The sequence below is a fragment of the Haliotis rubra genome, unplaced genomic scaffold (assembly GCF_003918875.1).
Source record: "Haliotis rubra isolate DU_JTF1 unplaced genomic scaffold, ASM391887v1 Scf21, whole genome shotgun sequence".
NCBI lineage: Eukaryota > Metazoa > Mollusca > Gastropoda > Lepetellida > Haliotidae > Haliotis > Haliotis rubra.
Genome location: NW_025766114.1, coordinates 2,877,383 through 2,903,808, shown reverse-complemented (window position 1 = coordinate 2,903,808; position 26,426 = coordinate 2,877,383). Strand labels below are relative to the sequence as shown.

At 37.5% G+C, this 26,426-nt stretch overlaps 1 protein-coding gene across 1 annotated transcript; it reads right to left on the bottom strand.

Moving 5' to 3' along the window:
- Window positions 1-13,724: 13,724 nt before the first annotated feature.
- On the bottom strand, window positions 13,725-20,084 carry LOC124276557 (C-type lectin lectoxin-Thr1-like). Its single transcript, XM_046712201.1, has 4 exons — window positions 19,902-20,084; window positions 18,008-18,285; window positions 15,271-15,462; window positions 13,725-14,657 (listed from the first exon to the last, which is right to left on the bottom strand). The coding sequence occupies exons 1-4, from the start codon at window positions 19,967-19,969 to the stop codon at window positions 14,431-14,433; spliced, it is 765 nt and encodes a 254-aa protein (XP_046568157.1). The 5' UTR covers window positions 19,970-20,084; the 3' UTR covers window positions 13,725-14,430.
- Window positions 20,085-26,426: the final 6,342 nt, after the last annotated feature.

Here is a 26,426-nt window from a genome sequence, read left to right as displayed (position 1 = left end):
TAGCTGTTACTAGATTGGTTCCTTGATAGCAAATGAACCATTGAACCACTAAATGGTGGTGTTAATTAACTGAACAAATAATATTTTTCATTAACACAAACGAACTATTAGGTGTGTCACTTCGCTCAGGACAAACAACGTGATGTAACTTACCTGTTCCGAAAACAGTCAAGGTTTTAGGTTTCAAAACTTCAAATTCACTAGAAAACAAGTGGACAGGCTTCATGTTTGTTTCATGTTTGTTGTCATGTGAAAGGTTCTTTTGCGAAGTTAACCTGAACTCTTATACTACCCTCACTGGATATCCTGTAGGACCTTCTGGAGCGACCTTCTGGATTGGGTTCAACTAAACAGAGAACGTCCTGAAATGGAACCAAATCCTCATCCGGTTCATCAGGCCAAACTGACCATGAAGGAAACAAACGCTTCTCACTCCACTCCCACAACTTGTCCAACGTACCACTGGTCACCATACGCTGTAGCAATGAAAGACTCTACCTCTTGTACCTGTCTTGGATTTGAAGAACTGTGGGCGTCTACATTACCGTCAGAATGATCAGAAATGCATTTTTATTAAATCTACAAACATCCATGGTAAATTACACGTCAAAGAGCACCCAGTAAGCCAGAAAGGAACTGTGATGATCATGATCAGGATATTTACTAAATTGCCTATTTTTTTATATGTTGTCGTCACACAAATATCTTGATAACGTTTATAATTCTTCTTCGTGTGTACTCTTTCAGCTGGTAACGTGTCGAATGACAGGCTATGTGAACTGAGTAAGGTGAGAGTGTTGCATGTGGATACATGTATGTTATACGGCAGGAAGAAGTTACTACTGTACGATTAATTCAAGGTTCCCTGGTAACGGTCTGTTCAAAATCTCGCGTACCTGTCATCATCCAACTGAAAATGTTATACGGTAGTGAAGAAGTTACTACGGTACGATTAATCCAAGGTTCCCTGGTAACGTGTCTGTTCAAAATCTTGCTTACCTGTCATCATCCAACTGAAAACATGACCTTTTTTGTACATAATATTGGTAAAGCAAAACGTTCTGTTATGCCAATCTGCAGGCCGAAAATAGTTTTCAGTAACAGCAATCAGTTACACCTGAACGCACAGCATCTGTGTGGAAACAGCCTCATTTTCTGTCATTGGTAGAAATTCGTTAGAGGAAGATCGTATTTTATGCTTTTAGGTTTTACTCAGAGCTAGTGGGCAGCAACTCAATCATGCTGATTAAAGTTAAAGTTTCGATTTTAGACTAGCCATATCTAAAAAGGGATGCTCTGGCGACAGAATTATTTGATACAATTTCCCTGTACTTTAGACCAAGGTAAAATACAAAAATGTGGAAACATTACCTTTGTTTTTCTATTCAAAGATAGATGTCACACGGAGATAAAAATCTAAACTTTTCGTTTATATGGCTATTTCAGTAGTGAAACGACAAAATTATGACATTGGTCCCTGTTCGTGGAGAATGAATGTTTTGATTCACAGCAATATTCTAGCTATATGGCTTCGGTCTGTCAATAATCGATTCTGGACCAGAAAATCCAGTGATCAACATCATAAGCATCGATCTGAGCAGTTGAGATACGATGACATGTCAACCACGTCAGCGAGCCTGACCATCTCGTTAGTCGTTGGGTTGTTGAAGACCAATTCTTACCCGGATGTTAACGGATTTGGGCATTTGTGAAAGGATGCGCAGTAAAAATAGGTGCAATATGATCCCATGTCTTATGTATGTTTTTGCTTCGTGCATTTCGCACTATTTTTGCATTCCGTATTGAACCACTGAATATTCGTTAAGCATCTACCGGCACGGAGTAATATTGTCAGTATTTATGTTTTGACGAGGAAGTCCGTAATATTTACATTATATTGTTTTGGTTTGCATGTGACACTGTCAACCCTTATCGAATGCTTTTCATTTTTGTTGATTTCTCTGGTAGATGTTAAATCAATGAGGGGTGAGTGAGTGAGTTGTGTTTTACGCCGTTTTTAGCACAGTTTTCCAGCAAGATCACAGCGAGGGACACCAGAAATGGGCTTTACATATAGTACTCATGTGGGGAATCGAACACGGGTCTTCGGCGTGACGAGCGAACGCTTTAACCACTGGGCTATCCCACCGCCTCTAAATCAACGAGGAAGAAGTGGAGCATTTCAGTTACGCGGTGAGAGGGAGAATTGAATATTTCAAAGTTTTAAAGAAGGTGAAGACATATTATTGATGCGACGTGCCTACACTAAAATACTGCATAAAGACATTAAACCAAAATTTTCTAACACCCTTATACATTCCTCCTTGATCTAAACTCCCAAACCAAGTTTCTCACGAAACACAAAGAACTCTGTCAGAACCATGGGCTTCTAGACATTAGTTATACATTAATATGTCAGCAAAATCTTTAATAGGTGCTCGGCATATTTGAGGATCCATAAACCAGTAGGATTAAATTGATTGAGAATATTTATAGTCCTCACCCACAGCGTTTCCTTAGGCAGGTTCTTTCAGACCATTGTCAAGGAACATGAATAGACATTTTCATCAGACAATACCGATCCGTATAGTAAATGAGTACGTGTACGTTCTGTGTGAGGACCTGTTTGTGCCAGACACACAATGTCAAGGACGCCGTGCCATAAAACGTGAAAGCTTTTCATGATTCAATGTCGTTTACACGCACCCTGAAGACCTCAGGACGCTGTTCTTTCTTCCATCAAGTAACATTACCGGATGCAATTTTAACACTCGTGGCAAATTGTACTTAGTTAAATATTGACAAGACATGTAAGCTTGAACACCTTTTATACAGGTATTTTTATTTACGGCTAATTGAAACCGAAAATCAATTATCAAGGTTGTTTAGACCGATTTGAAATTCTCTTAATTTTTTTTTTTTATTACGAAAACAATAGACTGAGCTGTTCAGTGGTCTAGTGGTCACAGCGTTTTCACAGGGAACTGGAGATCGCGGTTTTGGTTCCTGACCGCCATACTGATAGATGTAAAAAGATAATATTGTTGTTACCCTGCTTGCGCGGCGGTGGGGTAGCCGAGTGGTTAAAGTGTTAGCTCGTCACGATGACGACCCGGGTTCGATCCCCAAATGGGTACAATATGAATTTACATTTCTGGTGTCCCATGCTGTGATATTGCTGGAATATTGTTAAAAGCGACCTAAAACCTCATTCACCCGCTCACTCACTACCCTGCTTGGCGCACGGCATTGAGGTGATGGTTTTGTCAGAGTCAGTACATAGTGTCTGAGTATCCATGTTAACCTGCAGCATGGTACCAATGACAATATTCCAGCTATAAAGGCGGCGGTCTGTAAATAATCGAGTCTGGGACCAGACAATCCCGTGATCAACAGCATGAGCATCGATCTAAGCAATTGGGATTCGATGACGTGTGTCAACCAGGTCAGCGAGCCTGACCACTCGATACTGTTAGTCGCCTCTTACGACATGCATGGGTTATTGAAGATATATTCTACCCGGATCTTCATGGTCACTAAAACAAGCATGCACATACGCACAGACACACCACACACACACACACACATCTGCATGGAAATCACTAGATACAGTCAAATCCCGATGAGTCGAATGCCGGTGTCTCGAATATTATGCATAACTCGAAGTACCTGTCGGTCCCGACCATTCCCTGTTATAGCTGTCATCATTTGATTTACACGAATTCGTCATAGACATACCTATGTCTCGAATACATCGATAAGTCGAATTTATTACTTGGTCCCAAGCGATTCGACTCATCGGGATTTGACTGTATATCCAACCGTTTTTTAACCGACGTAGAACCACCGTTAACCTCACATCACTCAAACAAAATACACTGTAAATATACATACTAAGAAAAAATACCACAAAGAAACAATACTGATGAATTATCTCACTGAAGTGTGAAATCGACTTCAACAGATGAAAAAACGTAATCCGTTCCAGCGTGGGATCAGCTCCACTCATAAATCACACGGTCAGTGGACGCAATGTAACTTCTTTGGTTTATTAATGATCAACTAATAATCAAGGTAATGGATGAGGGTATTCATCATCAAAGCGCGGTAACTCGTGCATAAAATGTCATCGTGTGCATTATCGAATATATCAATTCACAGACATAAATTTATACTTCAGCTTCTTGGGTAAAAGTAGTAATCGAAATGTTATATAGTGTTTTATACACCAATTTCCGACCGTATGTCCGGTCAGAGTGCACAGGACCGTAATATATGACGGAATCAATGTGGCTTTACTGTCCGCTTCTCTGGCGCTTCCGGTTTGTAATAAAATAGCAAGAGCCGGAGCCGACGTATGATCTTTACAGGCACTTCATAAAAAACAAAAAGAATTATTTCAGCTTTCGTAAAATACATAAAACGTTAACGGCAGAGAATAATCAGTCCCTATTACCGGTCGAAGCACATTCCATGGTACGTAAAGGGCAAAATAGAGGACTGGAGCACTGCAAATCATTGATGACTACATGTGTTCGAATATATATAAATAAAAGATGAGTCGAGATATTTCTTCGTGCCTAAACTCCTTTATCTGCACAAGATCTTTGGCCGTTCAACGGCCCTTCAGGTGTACAATGTGTCGTCATAGGCGACGCATAACTGTAATAGCTATGTCGTCATCATGCGTATGACGTACGTATCATGCGTATGACATGAGCGGGAGACGTAAAACGTAGTCATGTGTGACATAATGTTTGTACACACATACACACACACACACACACACACACACACACATACACACACATACATACATACATACATACATACATACATACATACATACATACATACATACATACATACATACATACATACATACATACATACATATACGTCGTCATATGAGCGAAATATTCTCAAGCACGAGGAAGCATTCTGCATGCATGCATGCACGCCTTACAAATTACCCCCAACGTCACCGATTTTGACGTCATTGGTGCGTCGTTGTGTTCCGACGTACATTAGTTCACAAGGTGAATACACACGAAAGCCAACTTGATACCGTGTGTGTCAATTGTGCGTAAAAGCTAAAATATTATTATTATATATACACATATATATTGCCCTATCAAGTTGGTTTTTTAATGTATTCACCTTATGGACTAATGCACGCCTGAACACGACGACGTGAAATAGATTCGTTTTATTACACAGTGGGGGTCAGTATGAATGTTCTAATGTTATATTTTTAGCTCCAATTTGTATTTTGCATAGCAGTTTAACTTTAACTTGGTACTGCGTATAATCAATTGCTTGATCAATGTTGATTTGATTGGCGTTTTTGTTTTTCATTTCTGGCAAGCAGCGACAGAACGCCTTTAGGAATATATATTTCGTACTTTAAAAAATGATATACCATTTGAAGGGTTGATAAGCGGCATACATTGTTACGAACATAAAAGATGAGTTATTGAAATTATATATGTGTGTATATATGTATATGTGTGTAAACAGATGTGTATATATATGTATGTATATATATATATATATATATATATATATGTGTGTGTGTGTGTGTGTGTTTGTATATATGTGTGTGTATATATCTATCTATGTGTTTACTTCCTGTTAAATTGTTAAATTTAACAAAAATATTTTTCTGTAATTTAATTAATGCACCATGGATATTTTATTTATGGAGACATCTCGAATTCAGGTTCCTGTCCTTGTGTTCGGTATTTGGGTTTTAGTTCCCAAACCGTTCTGTGTATTTTCAAAACCCATCTCTCCCTCCTGACGACTGTTCATGACGCTTATACTTCAGGATTCCAACTTCTTTGGAGAGTATATTTTGTACAAATAAATGGCATTGTGTAATCAGATACTTTGTAGAGTTTGGACGAATTCCGTTTATTGTTTTCGATTACATTATTAAACAAAGACTGACTCATATTGTTTAAGACAAATGAAAAGTTGCAAGTAAGCAGTTTTGTAGTGTCACTTGGACAAACCTTGATAGCCTATACACTTAATTTGACATCGCTGCACAGTTAATCCCATCTCGATTTAACCATGTTATTGATGTCGAATTGATATTAGTGAGCAAGTACAAACACTTCATCTATTTCTTCATCCTCTTTCAGGTACAAAGTATCTATATGTGTATCCTTTATCAAGACTGACCAGCCTCTCCATGCTGCTTAGCATATCACATTGCTGCACTTATTGTTTGATCGGCATTCTAGAAGTTGGTGAGTCGGTAATGAAGCATAGGACTTCATGGAGAACAACTTTCTTGTTTATTGCACAAAAGACTGTTACGACGTAAATTGTAATAAAAACGCAAATTGTAATACTTGCAGCAAATTGTAATAAACTTGACGTAACAATTTGCTGCAAGTATTACAATTTGCGTTTTTATTACAATTTACGTCGTAACAACGTTTCGGTGTGGGTTCTTAGACCGTTTTAGTTTGATAACGGTGTAAAAATATACAAAACTATAAACGTGGCCTAGTACAATAAACAAGAAGGATGAGGACTATTTTTATGGATGTACAACTTCTTTATTCTGTATAGGCGACGTTTCGACATAGATTCTAATGTCGTTGTCAAGCAAGTGATACATGAGAAGTAATTTTGGGTGATATATGTACATGAGATGTTTGGACAATAGATGAAGGATGAGGCGAACATGAGTTGTTTATACAATAGAGAGGTTGATAACACAGATAGTATACAGGATTAAGTATAAGAAGTTGTAATCCATGAGGTCTTTTGCATCAATACATTAAACTGCGTTCACTATGACGGCACTTATAAATGACGTTGGCCATTTAGAAGTGAGTGAGTGAGTGAGCATAGTTTAACCACGCTTTTAACAATATTGCAGCAATACCACACATTATACCCATGTGAGGAATCGAACCCAGGTCGTTTCTTTTCTATTTCGAAGTAGGCGTCGGGAGATTTTGCAGGGAGAGTCTTCCAGATGAACTCCCAATTTGGTACACTGTCTCTACATACAACCAGCTATGTTTACTGACTTCAAGTGTGAAATCGGTTCGATATCCAAAATTGATAATCGGAGACACGTTTAAGAACAGAATTGAAATGCATATGGCTGAATGGATCACTGAAGACAATAAGTTAATTTATAAAGGCTTAACCAATCAATACGACCAATGAGGTTTCTGGCTGATTAAAGGATATTGATCATAGAACGTGCTCTGAGACTACTAATCTAAGGCAATAAAGACAAAGTGCGTTTGCATGTGTGTTATTTATTATTCAAAATATGACAACATACATGCGAGAAAATAGGATAAGCATCAGAGATGAGCTTCAGTTATGTTTTTGGTCAATATCAAACAAATATGAACGTGTTCAACACACATGTTACCAAACATCAAACGTATGGATTTATCAGGCAAAATATTGTACTTAATCGAAGGATTGCTGCTGATCAATTTAAATTTCTAGAGATTGTTTTGCAGCTCGCCTCAAAACATATGCGTGACAACTAGCCAACGCTGGTGGAGCTGTTTGTATCATAAGTATGACAAAACAGAGTGAAGATACCCTGTTTCAACAAAACAGAACAAAAACATAATTGATGAAAACATGAAGGGCTGACAATGTTGACAAATAAGGTATTAGAAGAAAGGGGAATGAGCAGCTCTTGCAACTTGGAATGGTTTTCCGTGATCATATATTGCTGACAAGAAATAATCAATCTGATGAAAAGATTGGAAAGGTGCAGTAAAATCAATTTGTAGTCTGTATATTAATAGCTGGCCGCTGAACATGTTAGGCGATGCATGCACGGCATATTCATGACTTACACTTTATCAAGCTGTACATATTTGCCCCTGGCATTGCCCGCTATTCTGCCCGACGAGCTGCCCCGAAAACATCCCACACATCGTTGAAGATAATCGATGACGTCATCTTAAAGTTACAATTTCTAGCGAATGGTACAACGACAGGACTCGAACTGTATTCAACAAATCGCTGGCAACTCAAATGCCAATTCACAAAAACCTAATCAGTTCGCCCTGCACTATAACACTACCGGCCCCGTAACTATTGATCATTGTTTAAAATTGTTGTCCTGGCAGATTCACTGGAATTGCTAAAAATCTATTCTGTCATCTGTGAATCGATGGTAAAGCCTCGATATAAACGTAGGGTACCGCCATTGCCCCATAGCCCGTCCCTAGTGTTGCCATGCCCAACCTGCTATTAATTGTCTTTGAAGGCCGCACTGGCCATGCCCCTTGTCAGCTCGCCTTTGCTTTCAGGCGGGCTGCATTGAGCCGCCTTTTTCTTACAGTAGATTTGAAATTCACCTTACTGATATTGTATGGACGTTTTCATCCATAACAGAATCAGATTTGATTTTTTGGCGTAGTTCAGTTGTACAGTACGAAGAGCTTATCTCTTGCGACCCAACCCTTTTGACAGCACTCAGTTGAAAAATTACACTTTTTGATTCCCAAACATTTGGGACATTTCGTATATGACGTCCCCTTCTATCGTACCAACATTTCGAAATTTTGTCTCTTGAAGGAGATACTGTGTCGCAAGCAGGTCTTAAGCGTTTGCTTAGCTCAGTGTCATTAGGCGTCTCTGCGCAAGTGCATCACTTGCTGATTGTACATTATATGAAATTACATTGTGATGCAGCGGTGTTGAAAATATTTGAAAATATACACCTCAACTTTAGTTACATTTCAATAATTAATTATTTCATGGTGATTAGAAGTTTGAAATAGCAACATATACTATCCCAAAAAGAAACGCATAGGTGTTTTGTATTTTAAAAGATCTATTAATTACCAATTGTGTTCAAACAATCGTCAAAATATGTAACAATATGTATTATTATTATATATACACATATATATTGCCCTATCAAGTTGGTTTTTTAATGTATTCACCTTATGGACTAATGCACGCCTGAACACGACGACGTGAAATAGATTCGTTTTATTACACAGTGGGGGTCAGTATGAATGTTCTAATGTTATATTTTTAGCTCCAATTTGTATTTTGCATAGCAGTTTAACTTTAACTTGGTACTGCGTATAATCAATTGCTTGATCAATGTTGATTTGATTGGCGTTTTTGTTTTTCATTTCTGGCAAGCAGCGACAGAACGCCTTTAGGAATATATATTTCGTACTTTAAAAAATGATATACCATTTGAAGGGTTGATAAGCGGCATACATTGTTACGAACATAAAAGATGAGTTATTGAAATTATATATGTGTGTATATATATATATGTGTAAATAGATGTGTGTATATATGTATATGTCTGTGTGTATATATGTGTGTGTGTGTTTTGTATATGTGTGTGTATATATCTATCTATGTGTGTGCTTCCTGTTAAATTGTTAAATTTAACAATTGTTGGAAATATTTAAATTGTTAAATTTAACAACAATATTTTTCTGTAATTTAATTAATGCACCATGGATATATTTATTTATGGAGACATCTCGAATTCAGGTTCTTGTCCTTGTGTTCCGTATTTAGGTTTTGGTTCCCAAACTGTTCTGTTTATTTATCAAAACTCATCTTTCTCTCCTGAAGGGGCGGTGGGGTAGCCTAATGGTGATAGCGTTCGCTCGTAACGCCGAAGACCCGGGTTCGATTCCCCACATTGGTACAATGTGTGAAGCCCATTTCTGGTGTCCCCGGTCGTGATATTGCTGGAATAGTGCTAAAAAGCGGCGTAAAACCATACTCACTCACTCACTCACTCACTCTCTCTCCTGACGACTGTTCATAACGCTTATACTTCATGATTCCAACTTCCTTGGGGAGTATATTTTGTACAAATAAATGGCATTGTGTAATCAGATACTTTGTAGAGTTTGGACGAATTCTGTTTATTGTTTTCGATTACATTATTAAACAAAGACTGACTCATATTGTTTAAGACAAATGAAAAGTTGCAAGTAAGCAGTTTTGTAGTGTCACTTGGACAAACCTAGATAGCCTATACACTTAATTTGACATCGCTGCACATTTAATCCCATCTCGATTTAACCATGTTATTGATGTCGAATTGATATTAGTGAGCAAGTACAAACACTTCATCTATTTCTTCATCTTCTTTCAGGTACAAAGTATCTATATGTGTATCCTTTATCAAGACTGACCAGCCTCTCCATGCTGCTTAGCATATCACATTGCTGCACTTATTGTTTGATCGGCATTCTAGAAGTTGGTGAGTCGGTAATGAAGCATAGGACTTCATGGAGAACAACTTTCTTGTTTATTGCACAAAGACTGTTACGACGTAAATTGTAATAAAAACGCAAATTGTAATACTTGCAGCAAATTGTAATAAACTTGACGTAACAATTTGCTGCAAGTATTACAATTTGCGTTTTATTACAATTTACGTCGTAACAACGTTTCGGTGTGGGTTCTTAGACCGTTTTAGTTTGATAACGGTGTAAAAATATACAAAACTATAAACGTGGCCTAGTACAATAAACAAGAAGGATGAGGACTATTTTTATGGATGTACAACTTCTTTATTCTGTATAGGCGACGTTTCGACATAGATTCTAATGTCGTTGTCAAGCAAGTGATACATGAGAAGTAATTTTGGGTGATATATGTACATGAGATGTTTGGACAATAGATGAAGGATGAGGCGAACATGAGTTGTTTATACAATAGAGAGGTTGATAACACAGATAGTATACAGGATTAAGTATAAGAAGTTGTAATCCATGAGGTCTTTTGCATCAATACATTAAACTGCGTTCACTATGACGGCACTTATAAATGACGTTGGCCATTTAGAAGTGAGTGAGTGAGTGAGCATAGTTTAACCACGCTTTTAACAATATTGCAGCAATACCACACATTATACCCATGTGAGGAATCGAACCCAGGTCGTTTCTTTTCTATTTCGAAGTAGGCGTCGGGAGATTTTGCAGGGAGAGTCTTCCAGATGAACTCCCAATTTGGTACACTGTCTCTACATACAACCAGCTATGTTTACTGACTTCAAGTGTGAAATCGGTTCGATATCCAAAATTGATAATCGGAGACACGTTTAAGAACAGAATTGAAATGCATATGGCTGAATGGATCACTGAAGACAATAAGTTAATTTATAAAGGCTTAACCAATCAATACGACCAATGAGGTTTCTGGCTGATTAAAGGATATTGATCATAGAACGTGCTCTGAGACTACTAATCTAAGGCAATAAAGACAAAGTGCGTTTGCATGTGTGTTATTTATTATTCAAAATATGACAACATACATGCGAGAAAATAGGATAAGCATCAGAGATGAGCTTCAGTTATGTTTTTGGTCAATATCAAACAAATATGAACGTGTTCAACACACATGTTACCAAACATCAAACGTATGGATTTATCAGGCAAAATATTGTACTTGATCGAAGGATTGCTGCTGATCAATTTAAATTTCTAGAGATTGTTTTGCAGCTCGCCTCAAAACATATGCGTGACAACTAGCCAACGCTGGTGGAGCTGTTTGTATCATAAGTATGACAAAACAGAGTGAAGATACCCTGTTTCAACAAAACAGAACAAAAACATAATTGATGAAAACATGAAGGGCTGACAATGTTGACAAATAAGGTATTAGAAGAAAGGGGAATGAGCAGCTCTTGCAACTTGGAATGGTTTTCCGTGATCATATATTGCTGACAAGAAATAATCAATCTGATGAAAAGATTGGAAAGGTGCAGTAAAATCAATTTGTAGTCTGTATATTAATAGCTGGCCGCTGAACATGTTAGGCGATGCATGCACGGCATATTCATGACTTACACTTTATCAAGCTGTACATATTTGCCCCTGGCATTGCCCGCTATTCTGCCCGACGAGCTGCCCCGAAAACATCCCACACATAATATATTAGAGATATGATGGAGGACTTCTCGTTGAAGATAATCGATGACGTCATCTTAAAGTTACAATTTCTAGCGAATGGTACAACGACAGGACTCGAACTGTATTCAACAAATCGCTGGCAACTCAAATGCCAATTCACAAAAACCTAATCAGTTCGCCCTGCACTATAACACTACCGGCCCCGTAACTATTGATCATTGTTTAAAATTGTTGTCCTGGCAGATTCACTGGAATTGCTAAAAAATCTATTCTGTCATCTGTGAATCGATGGTAAAGCCTCGATATAAACGTAGGGTACCGCCATTGCCCCATAGCCCGTCCCTAGTGTTGCCATGCCCAACCTGCTATTAATTGTCTTTGGAAGGCCGCACTGGCCATGCCCTTGTCAGCTCGCCTTGCTTTCAGGCGGGCTGCATTGAGCCGCCTTTTCCTTACAGTAGATTTGGAAATTCACCTTACTGGATATTGTATCCATAACAGAATCAGATTTGATTTTTTGGCGTAGTTCAGTTGTACAGTACGAAGAGCTTATCTCTTGCGACCCAACCCTTTTGACAGCACTCAGTTGAAAAATTACACTTTTTTGATTCCCAAACATTTGGGACATTTCGTATATGACGTCCCCTTCTATCGTACCAACATTTCGAAATTTTGTCTCTTGAAGGAGATACTGTGTCGCAAGCAGGTCTTAAGCGTTTGCTTAGCTCAGTGTCATTAGGCGTCTCTGCGCAAGTGCATCACTTGCTGATTGTACATTATATGAAATTACATTGTGATGCAGCGGTGTTGAAAATATTTGAAAATATACACCTCAACTTTAGTTACATTTCAATAAGTAATTATTTCATGGTGATTAGAAGTTTGAAATAGCAACATATACTATCCCAAAAAAGAAACGCATAGGTGTTTTGTATTTTAAAAGATCTATTAATTACCAATTGTGTTCAAACAATCGTCAAAATATGTAACAAAAGTGTTGACAACATGATTTTACACTATTGCACAAGTGAAAAATCGAATTTACTGAATAAGGTTGATTTTGATGAGATTTCTAACAAGAAGTAAAAAGGCATCGCCACAACGCAACAGAAGTCACCTTCCAGTTGAAATTGTGCAGCAAGGAGCATGCACTGTCAGGCAATAAAAATCAAGATTACTTTCGGAAATCGGCAATCGTTTTGAGGGAGTTTCAAGGTCAAATCACTACGCCACGTCTTGACGCTGCGACACGGAACATCGCCATTGAACAATGCAGGCTGGAGATTACCAATTTTCTGATGCCAGGCGTCTGAATGTTAGTCTGAGCACGATATCACTGCTTGCAGCTCGTTACAACCAAACAGGTTTAACAAATGACCGTCCCCGTACAGGGAGACCTCGAGTCACCACTGTAGCCCAAGATCAATACATCCGGGTACTATATTGCGTGATCGTACTGCCACGGGTGAGAGCACAGCAGCCAGGGTGCCTGGACTTCCGGTCAAACTGTACGGAACAGGTTGAGCGAGATTGGACTGAGAGCCAGGAGACCCGACGTCGGGACCATCCTACGTGATCACCATCGCGCTCAACGTCTCCGTTATCTAAAATTATTCACTTGGTTGTATAGACATTACCTTCTTCTAAACTGATGCAAAACTCCATGTACTAAAGTGTATTTGTCGACGAGTTATACATGTTTGAAAATACAACATTTTCGCAACAGATTTCTGGGTTATGCGTTTCTTTTTTGGAATAGTATATATGGACCATCTTAGGGACCGTTCACAATTTATGTGGGGTGGGATGTTGATGATGATTTTAAGTGGGGTGGGGGTGGGGTTCACCAGATTGTTCTTGGGAGGTAGGGGTCATCAATTTTATACCTAACCATATTAAATATTAATGCTCAAAAATACGGGGGCAGGGGGCAATTATGGTGGTGGTGGTGTCATTCACATTGTACATGCCTCTTAAAATTCGTCATCACTCGCCTAGCCATAACTTATGAACGGTCTCTTGCATCATATCTCCAACGAATGCATATACATACATACTATAGAACATGGTGCAGTACATGCAAATTAATGTATCCAAGTCTGTATTTACGGAAGTGTGCTCTTGAAACCCTATAGAATGTGTGCTCAACTGGATCCTAGCCATCATCCAGTGCCCAAACCACAAACCGTTCCTGTTCAGCTGTGACAGCATTTCGCGTGTAACGTTGTTGCAACGATACCAAACAACACCTGTCCCATTCCATACGAATTGGTATCTCACGTGTCCTTTCTTATACCATGGTCCCTCTATCTGTTTTTACCATTATTAAAATGTCAGCACAGGTGGACATATTTCAAGAAGAGTTGAACGTGTTATCGACATTCTCTAAACAAAATAACAAGTGCACATAGTATGCACATTGATTGAAATACATTTATATATTAACCTTCCATATTAACCCGTCATATGGTAGCGCGGGTAATAATGTCCAGCTCGGAATGGGTCTGAAGGCACCGAAGAACACATTTCCTCATTTGGGTATTGCACAAAAGTATCGATTTTGATTCGTGCAATCCATGTCGTGTAATTTCAAAACTGCGTACGCAAGACAAAACTGATTATTGGCGTCACCTGACGGTTCCCCTGGATACCAGAAGGGGTCGACAACTTCCGTGCCATCAATCCAGTGGTACGTCTTGATGCCATCTCCGGTGTTCAGGTCCAAGCCTCCTATAAAAAGGTGGTCCATAGTCAAGTCTGAAAGAGCAAATTGTCAGAACTTAATCCGAATAAAGGACTTGTCGTCGAGGATTTGGTATTCAGAATCATGGAATTGGGGAGATATATGCTGTGAATGTCAATGGCAAATCGGTAGTGTTCTCTTGGACTGACTGAGTTTGGTTTTACGCCGCTTTTAGAGTTCTCTTGGAAGATACAAAAGAAGAATCGCTCGGGTTATTCTCTATACCTACAGGACACAGACCCTCTAATCGAAATAACGAGGTAAAACTCGAAGTGACGGGGAACAAATCGAAATTTGGATTTTTGGTGTAACTGACATACCGAAAAATTATGAACTATTACGAAAATACATGTAATAACAAAGTAACGCCAAAGACTCCAAATTTCGAAAAAAAACCCAAATCATTCAAATCAAGAAAAACTTCAATTCAAACGTATTACACTGTGCTACCAAAGTGCCCCCATTAATCATTCATACAAAACAAATTAATAGCACATTCTTATTAAACCTCACATACTATATAAACATGTGATGGGAAACGAATTGTCGAATAGTCTTCCCTTATCTCAGCTGAATTTAAAATATAAACATTCTTGTTCAAATGATTTAACATAACAGGAAACTTACGTATATTTGAATTCATGACTCGCGCAATTGCCTCTCGATATTTGGTTTCTTTTAGCATCAAAAGCCTCGATCCTGGACTCAGTTCTTGACAAGCGGTCTCCGAGTTGTTAAAAGTTCTCTTATCCTGTGACTGGTAGTAGCAGAGCTCTGATTCACGGTCTATGAAAAAGCCTTTCCTCGCCGGGCACCAATCTGACATTAAAATACACATCAATTACATTTCCAGTAAATGTGCATGTATTTCAAATCTACGACATTTATAGCAGTTCGTGTCCCATAACATCTCAAAGAAATTAGCGTTTCTACTTGGAATTTTCATTCATGTTTCAAATTAATTTGATCCAAGTCCTTCCATCACCTGCCATGAAGGCAAGGAAAGAATGTTTCAAATCTACGACATTTATAACAGTTGGATAATCCCATAACACCTCAAAGGAACTAGCGTTTCTACTTGGAATTTTATTCATGTTTCAAATTAATTTGATCCAAGTCCTTCCATCACCTGTCATGAAAGCAAGGAAAGAATGTTTCAAATCTACGATATTTATAACAGTTTGTATCCCATAACACCTCAAAGGAATTAACATTTCTACTTGGAATTTCCATTCATGTTTCAAATTAATTTGATCCAAGTCCTTCCATCACCTGTCATGAAGGCGAGGAAAGAATGTTTCAAATCTACGATATTTATAACAGTTTGTATCCCATAACACCTCAAAGGAACTAGCGTTTCTACTTGGAATTTTATTCATGTTTCAAATTAATTTGATCCAAGTCCTTCCATCACCTGTCATGAAGGCGAGGAAAGAATGTTTCAAATCTACGATATTTATAACAGTTTGTATCCCATAACACCTCAAAGGAACTAGCGTTTTAACTTGGAATTTTATTCATGTTTCAAATTAATTTGATCCAAGTCCTTCCATCACCTGTCATGAAGGCGAGGAAAGAATGTTTCAAATCTACGACATTTATAACAGTTTGTATCCCATAACACCTCAAAGGAACTAGCGTTTTAACTTGGAATTCATGTTTCAAATTAATTTGATCAACGTCCCTCCATCACCTGTCATGAAAGCAAGGAAAGAATATTTCAAATCTACGATATTTGTAACAGTTGGATAATCCCATAACACCTCAAAGGAATTAGCATTTCTACTTGGAATTTCCATTCATGTTTCAAAGTAATTTGATCCAAGTCCTTCCATCACCTGTCATGAAGGCAAGGAAAGAATGTTTCAAATCTACGATATTTATAACAGTTTGTATCCCATAACACCTCAAAGGAACCAGCGTTTCTACTTGGAATTTTCATTCATGTTTCAAATTAATTTGATCCAAGTGCTTCCATCACCTGCCATGAAGGCAAGGAAAGAATATTTTAAATCTACGACATTTATAACAGTTGGATAATCCCATAACACCTCAAAGGAACTAGCGTTTCTACTTGGAATTTTATTCATGTTTCAAATTAATTTGATCCAAGTCCTTCCATCACCTGTCATGAAAGCAAGAAAAGAATGTTTCAAATCTACGATATTTATAACAGTTTCTATCCCATAACACCTCAAAGGAATTAACATTTCTACTTGGAATTTCCATTCATGTTTCAAATTAATTTGATCCAAGTCCTTCCATCACCTGTCATGAAGGCGAGGAAAGAATGTTTCAAATCTACGATATTTATAACAGTTTGTATCCCATAACACCTCAAAGGAACTAGCGTTTTAACTTGGAATTCATGTTTCAAATTAATTTGATCCAAGTCCTTCCATCACCTGTCATGAAGGCGAGGAAAGAATGTTTCAAATCTACGATATTTATAACAGTTTGTATCCCATAACACCTCAAAGGAACTAGCGTTTTAACTTGGAATTCATGTTTCAAATTAATTTGATCCAAGTCCTTCCATCACCTGTCATGAAAGCAAGGAAAGAATGTTTCAAATCTACGATATTTATAACAGTTTGTATCCCATAACACCTCAAAGGAACTAGCGTTTTAACTTGGAACTTCATTCATGTTTCATGTCCTTCCATCACCTATCATGAAGGCAAAGACATGAATAATGCTTCCAATTTGATAAAACTTTAGGAAAACATACAAATGTAAAGAATGTCAAATTGTCAATTTAGTGAAGTCATACATTGTGTAGTTTATGTTATCGATACATATTATAAAAATATCAACGTCATGCAAAATAATATCTTACTCGTATCAAAATATATATAATTAAGTCAAATGTAAATTGTTGCCTGTTTCTCGCTGGTCAGCCGACGTGAGACTCATTTAATCATGATCAAACATGAGTAAATCCAACGCCGCAAAAAGCCTTATATTACTGTCCCAAACACGCGGCCTCATTTTAAGGTTCTCGTTTTTTTTCAAACAGAAAACACAAAAACCAAAAACAACAACACACACATTACTACCTTTCGGTGATCACTTTCTCAAAAGTCAGCATTATATTGCATATATTCAGGATCGAAGTATTTACTTGGCCTTAGTTTGCGTATGTAGATTCAAATCATTACTATCTTTCCACAGACTACCTAATCGCCTAATATTCTTCTTCATTAAGTCATGAACAAGGGTTTATTTCTGATCTATGGAGCATCATTCCAACTGTTCTTTACCATGAAGGTATCGGGGTCTTATTTTTATTTCAATCACAAATCATCAATTGTCAAAAGCTTTTCTTATAAAATTATTTTAAACCTTTATAGATGTCACCTACCTGTATGGACTGCATAATATCGTAGTCCGGGAGATGATATTGCAGAAAGCGGGAAAAAATTGTATTTAAAGGCAGGAGCAGGAAAGAGGGAGCACTCCAAACTCTGCTCGTTAAAAGCAAACATTGAACATCTAACGAGGGATGTGCACTCCTTGGCGCATTCCAGATCATCTCTCACAGATTCAAATGTTTGCAGTGGTTCAATTGGGAGGGTTATTTTCTGGTCATTGTATTTGGTCAGGCCTGTGAAGCCCATCACTTGACATCCTCTGGATTGCCTAGGAAAGAAACGTAAAAAATCATATTGTGATCATTCCATCATACTATGGCAATGGAATAGAGTAGTAATAATGATAAAACCACCACTTTATTTCCAGGTGCGGTGTAAAGAAGGGATGTTGGTTTGAAACTAGCATGTTTTTAATGCTTAAGAGCAGTATATCAGACATGTAATCATTATAAAAATATTTTAAAATTTTTTTCTTGGAATCGTGCTTGCAAGAAAGGGCAAGTAGTGTTTACGCCAATGCGAGGCATTCGTAACAAAATCAGTAATAAAGGACATAAGCTGCTTTATAGCCCCACAAACCATGCAAGCAATGAGTAAGTTATTTATGGAATTCTGCACTTTTAGTTACGCATGTAGTATGATGGACTGGTCGTTGTAAGGTAAAACATTCGTCAAAATTGAATAAAAAACCTAAGCAGCTTCATGTATTGATAAATACATAAACAAGACGTTTTATATATAATTGATTTTAGCGTGTCACGACATAGTCGCTACGCAATTCAACCGTCACATAAAGCAAAGAGATTATGAAGCTGAAACTGCATTATTCATAGGTGGTCGCGACTGACATTCTTAGAAGCCAAAGGCTTGTTTTGTGTAATGACGACAGTATATGTCCTCAATTGTTCAGATCAATATATACAGAACGGCTTCAAGGACACATCACAATTACAGAATCAGCATATAGTTACTGGTACTGCCGTTTAGTGCATACCGATAGCATCAGAGACCAATAAGGCCAAACTTAGAAGAGTTGTGATCAATCATTTCAACGAACCGCAGCATTGTAAGTTAAAATTATTTTAATTAATAGTCTTTAGGAACCGTTACGGCTTATGGCTAACAAAATGTTTTTCGCGGCATTTACATGAGACACCATGCCCTGAACATGTTTCAATACATGTATGCTCTCGGCATAATGGGAGACAATTGTATTTTCGTTTTTGTTCTTGATGACGATGTTTATAGCTGTGAGCAGCTATTGGTCGGCATCGTGACACGACCGAATGTTGGATATTCTATACAAGAACAAGGGTATAAGCTTTAAAACAAGACGCTTTAAGAATAAGATCAACTAAGAGTTATGTTTCCCACAGTTAGAAATTAGATGCGCGTCAAGAAAACAACCTGCAAGTTTTGGATCGACTGTTGTACACCATGCGTTTGATGACCTTAATTGATTTTTAAACGAAAACACCGCTTCAGACATTGCCGAATAGAATAGAAAAGTTTGGCCTCGGATGCTATAACTAAACTGTCAAACATACAAACAAGACAGCCAGACACAGTCTCTCTCTCTCTCTCTCTCTCTCTCTCTCTCTCTCTCTCTCTCTCTCTCTCTCTCTCTCTCACACACACACACACTCACACACACGATCAAACAAACAGACAAAGAAACAAACACAGCAAAATATCGAATAATGTCAATGTGGTATGTACCTTAATTGAATTAACTTTGCTATAGAAATATAGCTTCTGGACATAATAGCCTAGTATATATTTTCATACAACACATAATTTCAATTATCAAATTGCTCATCACCACACAGTAGCTTGAGATTTAAGCTTTAGTGTCCCACTAAGAGCTCAACCAAATTGACTTACCGGACGAGTAGCACCGCTAGTACAAAACTAGCAACAGCAACCTGTTTGACAGCTTCAACTAGCAACATCTTCAAAGGTGATTCCAATCCAGACTGAATGTGGTGGACTGAATGCAGAACCAACAGCTCAACAGGTGTATTTCATTTGGGGGTGTCGAAACCTTTCCCCGATGGCTTGTCCTCATATAACGACTATACACTCTGAAATAATGATTATGTCAACAGCGACTCGTTTAATGTTCAGTTCTTCATTGATTACCAATACATATTGGCTGACGTGCACAGCCAATCCCATTCCTGTTGGCTGATCTCATGTATTCAATCGACAATCAATATATCCATCAATTACCCCACTGACGGTTAATTCTGAACAAACTGCGTTTTATTGGTTGAAGGAGGTGATGAACGTCACAACATTGAACATTAATCGAAATTGGTAAAAAACAAATGCACACAGACAACTATACCGAGGCACGCCCTGAAACCAACGTTGAATTATAATTATATGATCGATTATTTTTTTTAAATTATTTTTCCTTTAAAGATCAACTTGACCAGTAATTGATTGGTTCGTGACATGAGACTATATACATGCGAACTACAAGCACATGCATTCTTTTCTAATTTTCTTCTTCAAGTGATTTCATTTTGATGAGTATTGAGTAGCTCTTCTTGATGGGGACATTATGTCATTTTAGAAGACTAGAGGTAAATTATTCTCATGTTGATAGCTATTTATTAAACCATCGAAGCCGCACTATGTATTGATAAACGTGAACTTCTCATTTGTGTTGACACCCTGCAATTAATATTGACATGAGTGTAATTAGAAGAGTTTACCTTTGAAAGCTAAGAAAACGAAGATATTGCATCATGATGTGAACAACCCAGGTAATAGGTCTGGAAGATGGTATTCGAAAACAGGATTCCACCCTTCACCCATAAACACAAAATCACCAACAAGGAATTTCCCCGTATCATACGTTATCTTTGGGATTACACTTTCTCAGTGAAGTAGAGGGATTAGCAAAATGGGACTCAACCCAACAAAAGTACAAGAATCTGTATTTTACTAAGAAAGTGCAATCCCAAATACAACATATGTTACATTTGACCACTTTCTAAATGGTATTGTGTATTCAAGGAATTTCCCCGTATCACACTCCAATGCGATGAATATGCTTTTTATTTTAGTAATGATGTGTACACAACTGCTAATATCTCAGCATTGTTAATATCGCAATTCCAAGTGACAATTTTGATTACAGTATCTAACAATCTGTATGGACATGCTGTATAAACGAAAATTCAGTATGGACACATACTGCATATATGTCAGTCACTATGGACATGCTGCATATATGTCAGTCACTATGGACATGCTGCATATACACCAATCAATCTGGACATACTGCATATATATGTCAATCACTATGGACATGCTGCATATTTGTCACTAAGTATGGACATGCTGCATATTTGTCATTCAGTATGGACATGCTGTATAAACGAAAATTCAGTATGGACACATGCTGCATATATGTCAGTCACTATGGACATGCTGCATATATGTCAGTCACTATGGACATGCTGCATATACACCAATCAATTTGGACATACTGCATATATATGTCAATCACTATGGACATGCTGCATATTTGTCACTCAGTATGGACATGCTGCATATTTGTCACTCAGTATGGACATGCTGCATATTTGTCATTCAGTATGGACATGCTGTATAAACGAAAATTCAGTATGGACACATGCTGCATATATGTCAGTCACTATGGACATGCTGCATATATGTCAGTCACTATGGACATGCTGCATATATACCAATCAATCTGGACATGCTGAATATATATGTCAATCACTATGGACATGCTGCATATTTGTCACTCAGTATGGACATGCTGCATATTTGTCACTCAGTATGGACATGTTGCATACATAGCAATCACTAAGGAAATGTTGCATATATGGTTATCACTATGGACATGCTGTATATGTGGCAATCACTATGGACATACAGCACATATGTCAATCAGTATGGACATGCTGTATATGTCAATCACTATGGACATGCAGCATATTTGTCAGTCAGCGTGAACAAATGTTGCATATATGAAAGTCAGTATGAGCACGCTGTGCACATATAAGACAGTCAGTATGGATATGGTGTATATACGACATTCACTATAAATTCAATGCTTCTTAGGTTCTCTTAATACTCATAATCCCTCTATTTCCACACACTCCTGGCGCATTCCCCATAGTGTTGGGAATTGGTTAAAATCTCTTAATTGATTATGGGTTCATTACTACCGATCAATCATCGAAAATGATTGGTTAGCATCATTTATGAAATTTGTTAATGCACATAAAAATAAGGAAAGAAACATGTAGTTCTTTGGGGGTTTGGGGGCAAAATTTCATGTCTTTAAAGGATGACTAGTATGTTAAGAACATAAATTTCTTGGAATCTTTTAGATAAATTCAATCATGACTTGAAACGAGCTTGTAGTGCTTCAAAAATATAACAGACAAAACCAACCGTGTGAAAAATATTGTTAATGAAAACAAGTGTTCAATATTGTTTGAGTTCGATTATGAGAAATTATGATCGATTACTTGGTCGTTTAGTCACTACGACCAATCTTCGATTATTTCAATTAATCGGACCACCACTAATTCCCCTTTAGGATAATATGTATGTAAAGGTCGAACGTTTTAGCTCTCTGGATTAAGCTTCAGTACATAGCAGAATACTGCAATATAGACGTTAACGCAGACAACAGACATTTGTCAAATTCTGCACATATCATGCCTGTGGGGAGGAACTTATGAATGCGTCTTTCACTTTTTTCTTTCATGTCTTTATGATGATGTCATTAGAAGTTGCAGAACAGTATAAAATTCGTTCGATGTTTTGCAATATTATGAATCTGGTCTACTTTCAGCTGTAAATAGTAAAAGTGACAAAATCATTTGCATAATCCTGGGATGCCAGATGGTACATGTCAAAAACACATGCAAGAGACAGTCAATTAATTGTTCACCTGACCAATCACGGGAACATGTGGTCAAAGTAGTGCTGGGAATTGGTTAAAATATCATCATTGATGATTGGTTCATTACAACCGATCAATCATCGAAAATAATTGTCAGTGTCATTTTTGAAATTTGTTAATAAAAAAAAAAGCAATAAGGAAAAAAACGTAGTTCTTTGGTGGTTTTTGGCAAAATTTCACATCTTTAAAGGATGACTGGTATGTTAGGAACATATATTTCTTGGAGTCTTTAAGATAAATTCAATCATGACTTGGAACGAGCTTGTAGTGCTTATGAAATGTAACAGGCAAAACCCACCTTGTGAAAAATATTGTTAATGAAAACAAGTGTTCCAGAATTGTTTGTGTTCGATTATGAGAAAACATGATCAATTGATTGGTCGTTTAGTCACTGTGACCAATCTTCGATCATTTCAATTAATCGGAACACCACTAGGTCAAAGACAACATAATTAACTGCATCTTTCGTTACGTTTGTAAAAGATACGTGAAACCACATGTCCCATACACGTCCACCATAAACAAGTTCAAAGCGTTCTTACATGTTTGTGGAAGTTCAATTCAATCACAGAATATCCATATCTATCCCCGTTTTTAATCGTAGAATATTTGTACTTTTTAGGTTTTGGCTAACTTTACGTACAACCGCTAGCAGCTGAAGGAATGGTATATATCCAGCGCGGGTCCATGCAGGAAGCAAATGTACTGCACGTCCCCATGGTCACTAGTATGGTGATCTGTATTCAGTTGTTGGCGACCTTTATCGTATTGTGAAAGATAGAAAATGTGTTCTATGGTTATATGTTAGTTTTAAATGTAAATCTGTGATAGACTAGTTATTTTACTGTCCTTTGCGGACAGGTAAGTGTATAAGTTTGTGTTTATACATTTTATTCATTTACAAATTTAAAACTTTCATAGTCACGATATGGCTGAAATACTGCCGATGTGACTTTAAATTTTAACTCACTCACTAACTCACTATTACGGGTTTGATGCTGTAACCCTGATTATAGCAGGAATAGTCGTTAGCGTTTGACGCCTTTTGAAAGTTACATAAAAAGAGCCTAAAAAGAGCATGTCCTGTTGTACCTGAAAAGTTGGTAAACCTAGATACCAATAGCTGAAAAACCTGGAATATTTGTAGACATATATACAAAAAGAGCTTTGATTTTGATAGCTGAAGTCATTATACTTGACACACATTGTAATGGACATAGTTCAAGCACATAATCGATGTGAACTGATCGATTATGAAACAGATGAGCCAGTTTCACTTGACTCTTTTATTTCTGAAGTCGGTACAACTTAGGAAGGGAATTGGCAATTATTGAAAGATTCAGGTTCAGCGATATGCCTGACGTTAAACTAGTCTTCGTGACCAAATTTCATTTTTCTTTTTTTTTATTCTGTCGATACGAGCACACATTCCAATTGACATGTATAAAGAAGAAGACCCGGAAAGAGGGGAGCTCACTTTGGTGCCATGTGGATGCCGTCTTTAGCCTAAATGCGCTGTTATCTTATATATCGTTGTGCAGGAAGGTGCCCAGCGTTTCATATGTTTCGCAGTGAACATAGTGAACATTAGATACGTTCGTTTTCATGTTTGACAAATGTTTTGCGAACCTTCAACAATAGTGATGTAACTATATTTATGATTCTATTAGATTTTAATTACATTTGTCCTGTGGGATAACGGTGTACAATGCTCGAAACTCATTTATTTGAGACGCAATTGAACATTTTACCCCTTTCCACGATTACGGTTTGTAAAGCTAAATGTATTAAACCCAAGCGTGGAATTGCAAGTGGTAAACCCATACTATTTAGTTTTGACGTTAGGGGAGGTGGGGTAGCCTAGTGGTTAAAGCGTTGGCTCGTCACACCGAAGACCCGGGTTCGATTCCCCACATGGGCACAATGTGTTAAGCCCATTTCTGGTGTTCCCCGCCGTGATATTGCTGGAATATTACTAAAAGCGGCGTAAAACCAAACTCAGTCAGTCAGTCAGTTTTGACGTTAGTGGTATGACTGTCTTCATGAGTGTGTCCAGCAACCGCAGCTCGTTGCACTATCTTGGGAATCGCCTGTAAAATCAGTGATCACTGTTTGGTGTAACCTTTTTGCAAACGTTTTGTTTGAGTACCAAAAATCTGAATCTGAATACATATTCTGATTCTTATTCTCTGTTTCAATAAGGTGAGGTGAGGTGAAATTTGGTTTAACATCGTGCTTGAGAATATTTCGCTCATATGACGATGTGCATACTGTGTATGTGTCTGTGCGGCTGCTTGTACTAGCCCAGACTGAAGCTGGTTTTTGCATTAGTTTCAACCCAATTAAATCTAAAGAAACTAACACAAACTCTTTCAATATGTGTATGATTTTGGTTCAAACGTATTTTTATTCAACCAAAATTGAATAGGGATCGGTGAACAAGCTAGAAGCTTATGTGAACACCTCTCCCTTGCGAAGACAGATAATGATTACATAGTTTGGCTGTTAGTCATGTATGAGCTATCCCTAGAACATATGAAATAAGGTATGTCGACATCATCAATTTACAGTAAACAATCACTTTATGCTGAGAAAAGGGTAGGAAATCTGCCTTATTTTACAATATACAAGTGAACAGTTTCAAGACGATCTTGTACCAGGTAGATTACTTGAACAAGGCAACTATAATCTTAGAAATAGTACTTCCATTCAAACTATAACTGTAGAACGCAAAGATATTCTCAATCATTTTTACCGAGCGCGATTATGTCGTGGAACTTATTGCCCGATGGAGTTGTTAACGCTATTTCCGTGAATCAATTTAATACCATGATAAACATAATAGAAACTCACAATTGCTTTGATTTCAACTTTGGGACTATATTTTGTCAAATCATTCATTGTCGCCTCAAGCTGGGTTGTATTGATCTATACCATCTACAATGTCATTAATATAAATGATGAACAGAAGTGGTCCTAAAACGCGTACGGAACCCTGGGGTACACCAGCTTCCACAGATTTGATACCTGAACTATATCCATTTATTACCACTTTCTGCATTCTACTATCTAAATAACTCTCAAACCACTCCAAAAGTTCTCCCTGTATACCATAAGCGTAAAGTTTATGTATAATACCTTTGTGCCAAACTTTACTTACATCACAGAATACCGCTCTGATTTCCTTTCCTTGGTCTTGCGGCACTTGCGATAAAATTATAAAGATAAGTTAGTTGATTTACTGTAGAATCACCAGGCATAAATCCAGATTGTAAGTTTGATAAAATATTGTTATCCCTGAGGAAGTAGAAGACGTATTTAAAAATGCATTTTTCAAAAACTTTAGCTACACAGCTTGTTAACGCTACAGGTCTATAGTTTGAGCAATCGCGTTCATCACCTTTCGTATGTAGCGGAATCACCGAAGCTAGTTTCCAAGAAGTAGGATACGT

Excerpts from the sequence above, each read along its gene's own strand:
- LOC124276557 (XM_046712201.1), bottom strand. The coding sequence starts at position 19,969 with ATGTTGCTAGTTGAAGCTGTCAAACAGGTTGCTGTTGCTAGTTTTGTA. Across the intron at positions 15,463-18,007 it reads ATATTATGCAGTCCATACAG|ATTGGTGCCCGGCGAGGAAA; the intron begins GTAGGTGACATC and ends TTTTAATGTCAG. Across the intron at positions 14,658-15,270 it reads AGTCATGAATTCAAATATAC|ACTTGACTATGGACCACCTT; the intron begins GTAAGTTTCCTG and ends TTGCTCTTTCAG.